At 43.8% G+C, this 6,905-nt stretch overlaps 1 protein-coding gene across 1 annotated transcript; it reads left to right on the plus strand.

Moving 5' to 3' along the window:
- The first annotated feature begins 1,004 nt into the window (after window positions 1–1,004).
- Window positions 1,005–2,513, plus strand: LOC125555764 (SKP1-like protein 1). Its single transcript, XM_048718619.1, has 2 exons — window positions 1,005–1,512; window positions 2,130–2,513. The coding sequence occupies exons 1-2, from the start codon at window positions 1,159–1,161 to the stop codon at window positions 2,298–2,300; spliced, it is 525 nt and encodes a 174-aa protein (XP_048574576.1). The 5' UTR covers window positions 1,005–1,158; the 3' UTR covers window positions 2,301–2,513.
- Window positions 2,514–6,905: the final 4,392 nt, after the last annotated feature.

The raw sequence follows: 6,905 nt of genomic DNA on the forward strand, positions 1-6,905 counted from the left end.
TATTGCATAATATTTGATGGTAGATGGAGACCAACGAACTCTACATTTCTTCTTTGAATCATATATTTAACATGTCTAGGATATTTGCAATGAGCACTTTTTATCGTAAGTACAATCTTCTCGTATATAGAAACTTAAATTTAAGTGTCTATGACAAACTTTAGTGCTCAGGCAGAAGCCAAATTAGGAAACCACAATACAACTATGTCCCATGATTTAACATTGATAAATGTTTAATCCATCTACACGGTCCAAATTTGGGTCACTTCCTTGTGAGGTCCGACACTCTATCCTACCAGGCGTTGCCGACCCTCCCCCATTAAATATCCCAACCCGGACCCTAGAAGCCCAACCCATCTTACAACAACAAAATCATCCATCTTTCCTATCTTCCACCACCACCATGTTTCCTCTTCCTCACCCTGCTAGGGTTTCGCCTAGCCGCTACCACTGCCGAGGAGGAGGAAGGGGAGGTGGTGGTGATGGTGGGTGGTGGGGCTGTTGGAACAGAGGAGGAAATTCACGATGCATCGAGGAACTACAGTGTTGGTCACGTACTTGCAAAGGTCGGCATTGGAGGAGACGAGGAATGGCATAGAGGAGATGGCCGGAGAAGGGGGTCCTGGTGGTGGTGGGCGACCGCGATAAAGAGGAGGCATGTGTGGCATTGAGGCGCGGGATGGTGTGGTGCCCACCATGCTAGATCGGGATCCATGACTGGCTGGAGGACGTTGGGGGAGGGATGAGGTTGCACGGGGAGACAAAGTGGTTTTGTGCAAAAGTAAAGAGCGGAGTGGCGGAAGCCTTTTTGTAAAAGTGCAACCGCTGGCCTTGCATGCGCTAGATATAGATCGGACGGTGGAATATGTACTCGGACCCTTGCTCCTACAGATCTCATAAAACAAATCCCGTCCAAATTTGGTTCGAATTGGTTTGGTAGTACTTGTCTTCGTTTCCTTGTGATGTATGATAGATAGGTGTCCATTCATGTGTTGCCCCGCCTCAATAAATAAATTCCCCTGGAACCTAGCCCAGCCCACCCCACAACAACCAAATCTCCCATCTTTTCCTCTCCTCTGCCGTCGTCACCATCGCTGTGTTTCTAGGGTTTGCCCAATCCCCAATTCATCCGCCCCCACCTTAGACCAGATCCAGCAGATGGCGACCGTAGAGGCATGTGAGAAGAAGATGATAATGCTCAAGTCGGCCGATGGCGAGGAGTTCGAGGTGGAGGAGGCAGTCACCATGGAGTCGCAGACCATCCGCCACATGATCGAGGATGACTACGCCGACAAAGGCATCCCGATACCCAACATCAACTCCAAGGTCCTCTCCAAGGTCATCGAGTACTGCAATAAACATGTCCTGGCCAAGACAGTCGACGTCTCTAGTGGAGCCACATGTGCTACTGCGTCTGACACCATGGCTCCTGCCACCCTAGCCGAGGACCTCAAGATCTGGGACGCAGAATTCATCAACGTCGACCCTGACACCCTCTTCGAACTCATCAAGGTATGATATCCTTCAATTCGACCATTTCGTTTTTCTAGATCTACTTTTTCTTGATGTTCCCCTTTTAGCACTCGAATCTAGATTGGGCTTGCCCGTCTTGCTACTGTTTATATTAGATTGGATGGACTCCTCGTACAAGCATCAAGGTAGATTTGGTTCGATTCGATTGGACTAGATTAGGTTTAGATTATACATGACTATGATTTATTAGTGATGTACACATTGGTCGGCCATACAAAATCCTAGTAAATAGGTTAGGGTATCATCTTGTGATCTGATATGTTTCATTGATATGTGTATGTCATTGTTATGTGTAACCTATGAAGCTTTATTATGATCAGTGTGAACTTACCAAATGCACTATCATTGTGCCAGCAAATTTTATGTGATTAACATGCGGAAACATCAGACGATAGGTCACTTCATGTGTTGTTTTATGTTTTATGATTATGCTACATATATTAATGCTTCTCTCTCACATGATAGGTCACTTCATGTGTTGTTTTGTGTTTTATTAGCTTGTAATCTTAATGCAAGACGATCTATCTAATTATCCATGTTCTATAGCCATTAATGCTTCTCTCTGACACCCTATGGTTCTTTCTACCCCCTCTCAGGTTGCAAGTTACCTCGACATCAAGGGGTTGTTCGACCTGACTTGCCAGACTGCTGCAGACATGATTAGTGGCAAACCTCCAGAGGAGATCCGTAATTTCTTCAACATCGAGAACGACTACTTGCCAGAGGACGAGGAGAAGATCCGCAGGGAGAACCCGTGGGCATTTTAGTAGAGGAGCATCTATGTGGTGTTGAATGAACGCTTAGTATTTGTCATGTCAACCTTTTAGCTGCACTCTTTATGTTTTAATTGGTTGTAATTACACTGGAGTCTATGAAGTGGTGTCGGTGAACATCTTCAGTGTTTATGCTTGCGTGAGCAAAAAAAGTATTGTGGTCAGTGGCCAACACTTGTCAAACATCTTAGTATTTTCATAAGATTAATTCTGACATTCACCTAAAGCACTCATGTCAAGTAACATTTTCTCCCGAGCCAATCCGAATCATTATTTTGTTGTTTAACAGGACAATGTGCTTTATGTTTTATCTTCAAGGTAGATTACATGATGATGCATAAACCATTTGAAATGGTAACATACCCATAGAATTCTTATAAGAAGTTATTGATGGTACAAGGTACTGTGGGTGGCTCACCTCCTGGGAAGCCAGACGATAAACCGACTTCAATGCCAACCAGGCCCAAGGGACATGATATGATCCTAGGCTGAGGAAGCTGATCTTCCAAAACAATCTCCACCAACTTTTTGATCAAGAAAGGATCACCAATCTGGTCACCCTCTTAGCGGTGACCCTATGTGACACCCCAAAAAATTAACCATGCTTTTGTTAAGTAAAACATGGACAGAAATAAAATTTTGAATTATATTAGGACTTTTATTATTTCTAGTTTCTTTTCTAATATTCTTCCCTCCATATAGAAAATTTTGAAAAATATTGTGTGTTTGAGAGTGTTCTTAAATCATTTCATTTAACTTTTAAAATTCAGTAAGAAATATTTCCATAATAAAAGTTTGCCCAAAGATTATCTTTTATGGTATTTTTTAAACTTTAGAATGTTTTTGTTGCACTAAAACTAATTCAAATAATTTCTTTTTGGTGTTTAAAGTTTTCTTGTGATTTATATATGATGGTTTTCTTTTCACAAATATCCTGAAAAGTTTCATATTTTAAATTATTATGGAAGTAATTTTTTCTTCAATTGTCTAATTTGTTTTATTTTTTTTAAAAAAAGTTGGGGCCCTTTTAGACCCAAATTTATTTCAAAATGTGTTCTCAAGCACCTCCCCTGCCCTATGGCAGAATCCATACCTCATTCTACCCACACAAAAATTTCTTTTGTTATTCAAATTATTTCTAAACCCAATTTTCCAACAATTATTGATTCTTGTGGATTGCAAAGGAACTATGATCTCCTTAGCACTTCTGGCCTCACAAATCCTACTACAACAAAACATCAATACCCTCATTCAATTTCTTAAAAACATTCAGGTCCATAGTTCAAATAATTCAAATTCCATTTGAATGAAATTTGGACCAGATTCATATTCCTTGCTTAAAACCCAATCTCTCCTACTCCAACAATTCTGGAACTTTTACAGCATCTAAGAACTGCATCAGAGAGCCTCCACAAAAAGTTTCAAATTTTTCAAAAATGCCTAGCTAGCATTGGCATTTCGTCGAACACCTTCTGTGCACCATACTGATTTTGGGAAAAAAAATCAGAGGAGCTCTTCCTCCCCTTCATTGCAAACCTTCTAGACTACGCCCTGACCCACTCGCCAGTCGATAGCACCGACCAGCGGGGCACCAGACCGGTGCAATGGCTGCCGGCCAAGCCACGGGCAGCCGCCAGCTAGCCACTGCCACCGACGCGCCATTACACCCCGCACTGCCCAGGCCTACCCCTTCCTCCACGCGGCACTACCTCGCGACGCCAGACCACCGTCTAGACAGCTCAGGCCCTGTTGTCAGTCGCCGGAGCTGGCGTCGTCCGCCATGGCCGTACGGGAGATTCACTGTGGGCGAGGCGGTGGAGCTTGGAATCGAGCGCGCTGGCGCTTTGAGGAGATTCCACCGATCACATCGACACCCACCGTCCACGCGCATCGGCCATAGCTACCTCCACCGGCCAAATCAACTCCGGCGTGATCCGATCGTCTCCTATCATCGCCGCTCGGGTTTTAAAACGGCAATCCAAGCCCCGTTTTGAGCACACACCACCTCCACCCATTCCCAATCGCACACCAGAGGGATCTAACGGCCTCGGGGAGGTCTTCTTCCCCAACTCCGGCCGCCCGATCCGCCTTTGATCCCGAGAAGAAACCGATGCCGTTCGTCCACCTCCACCTCCCAAATTTCACCAGTAGCCTCAAAATACGTTTCTTCATCTGACCCGTGCGTCAATTTGACGTTCGGAGGTCCCTCCGATGAGATCCCACATCACCAGAAGCCGCCGTCCGCCGGAGTCGACGTCGCCGTCGTTACGCTGCTCGTCGGCGACCAAATACACCACCCACCGATGCGGACAAGCACCCTGTGCACACCTGCACCACCGCCATCCCCTGGATCGTCGTCGATCGCTGCCGGTGACCACCCCCTCCTCCTCTCTGTTCTCGCCCGCGATTTTCAAACCTGACGGGGGGACCCATCTGCCAGGATTCTATTCTTTTCCGTCTAAATCGCTGGCGCGTTCGGCTTAGTACGTTTACCCTGCAGGGAGACGTATTTATGTCCGGACCGTTTTCTTTTTAAGTTTTAAATTAAAAATAGATTTGACTACAACTTTGACCGCCTTTAGTTTTTAAAGCACAACTCCAAACAACTTGATTCTTTTTCTGTTATTCCTAAAATTTTATCTAATTTATCTTAGTATTTATTTCAAAAATTTACAAACAGCTTTTTGTACTATTATGGTTTTATGTGAGATTTGCATTATTTTGAAAATAGGAAAGTGGAGGGAAGATGATGTTTTCAAAACCTTGTGAAGTACACCCAACCTTTCTGCATGCTCAAGGCAAGCACCTTTAACACTTGATATGGTGAAAGTTTGGTTGTTTGCTTGCTAGAATAATTTTGATCATGTGTATGGTAATTCAAATAAAAATTTGCATAATGATATTTAGGCATGTGAGGATTCTTTGATAGAATTGTTTCACTTAGACATGACATGAACTCATGTGGATGTGGTTATTGCCTCGTGACACCCATGGCTATATTTGTTCTGACTAACATGCAGGAAAGAATCTTTCACTAGTGAAAGTGACCGTGAGACATGGATCTCGTTGTGACGAGTATGAATAGTGAGTGCATGTTGGGACATGCCATGGGGTGGCCCTGTTGGGTACCACCAAGGAAATATATTGTGCTAATCATTGCAAGAAAATATAAATCTCCTGAGTTGACGATAGATCGAGTCTTGTTCCGGTAACCCCCATACTTGATTCATGCTCCCACTTGTCCCTTCCATAGGTAGGGTACGATTTAGTAAGTTGTTAACCCATTTCCTGTGCACACCATACAGAGGGCCATGATGCGGGTTTCCCGGTTCCAGGAATAATGCCAGTCATCGGGTCAGGGGGCATGGGTGTTTCCGGCGGAGGCCGAGAGGAGGGCACCCCTTAGTTAGCGCGCGGTATAAATTGTGATCCCATGCAAGGTTGTGACCTCTCCGTCTTAGAGTTTTCTTGAGAGATGCTTTCGGTGATTCTCGACATCAGGAAATTTAAGTTGGTGTGTGCTAGTTAGGTGTGTTGTCAACCGAAAGGCTGTAACTGGAATTAGTCAATGTCTCGGTGTTGACTAAAGAAATTGTGGGTAAAGGGTACAACCTCTGCAGAGTATAAAACCTATTCAAATAGCTGTGTCCGCGGTTAAGGACTATAGTCTGGGATCGGTCAAGTGTCGGTTTTAGTGTTGGTCTTCGGAGGAAAAAGGAACTAAATCAGAAACTGGTTATGATTTACGATGGAAGATTGTGATCACTGATGTTATTATGGACTAACCCTTTCTCTTATATTAATTGTTGAGTATCTCTGGGAAGGTTTTACCACCTGGATACTCGTGTTTTTATTTTCTTGTAAGCCCTTTACGAGGCGCCGCTTCAGACACCCGACTGTGGTATTTATTTTCAAGACCTTTCGAGGCGTCACTTCAGACACCTGACTGGCTCATATATTATTTTCTTTTGGAATTCACCGGGCGGTTCTAGCACCTAGAATTCCCTTTGCCTTTAATTCCAATTGAAGTAAAGCCCTTTGTGTGGCGTCGCGAAGACATCCAACTGTGGCATTGTTTTACCTTTTTCTCTTGGGTTCCTTTGGGACGGTTCTACCTCCTGAGGCCCGAATCTAAATTTCTATGCAACATTATGATTTACTTATACCTTACTGATATTAGTTGACAACCTTTATTAATTGTGCATATATAATACTTCACATGATAGCATTAAATTCTTATCACGACATGGTAGAATATACTTAGAATTAGTTGCATGCATTCTGCCTGCTTTTATTATATCTTTTGTTCATGATATTTGCGAGCACATTCAAGCGTACTCACTGGCTTGTATTTGGCTATTGTCTTGGCCAAATTTACAATTCGGAGACGAGGACTACGAAGACACCTTGCAACCTAGAAATTGGAGATAGCAGCCACTTGAGATAGAAGTTAGCTAGGCCAGTTGTTCCAGTGGGAATGGAGTCCCATCAACGTTGGAGATCCACGAGTCGCTTCCGTCATCCACCACTAGAGATCCTTGATATACTCAATGGACCTTTATGGTCTTGTATTCAAATTCTTGTAACTACTTGGAATTC

This window comes from Triticum urartu, chromosome 5 (assembly GCF_003073215.2).
Source record: "Triticum urartu cultivar G1812 chromosome 5, Tu2.1, whole genome shotgun sequence".
Lineage (NCBI taxonomy): Eukaryota > Viridiplantae > Streptophyta > Magnoliopsida > Poales > Poaceae > Triticum > Triticum urartu.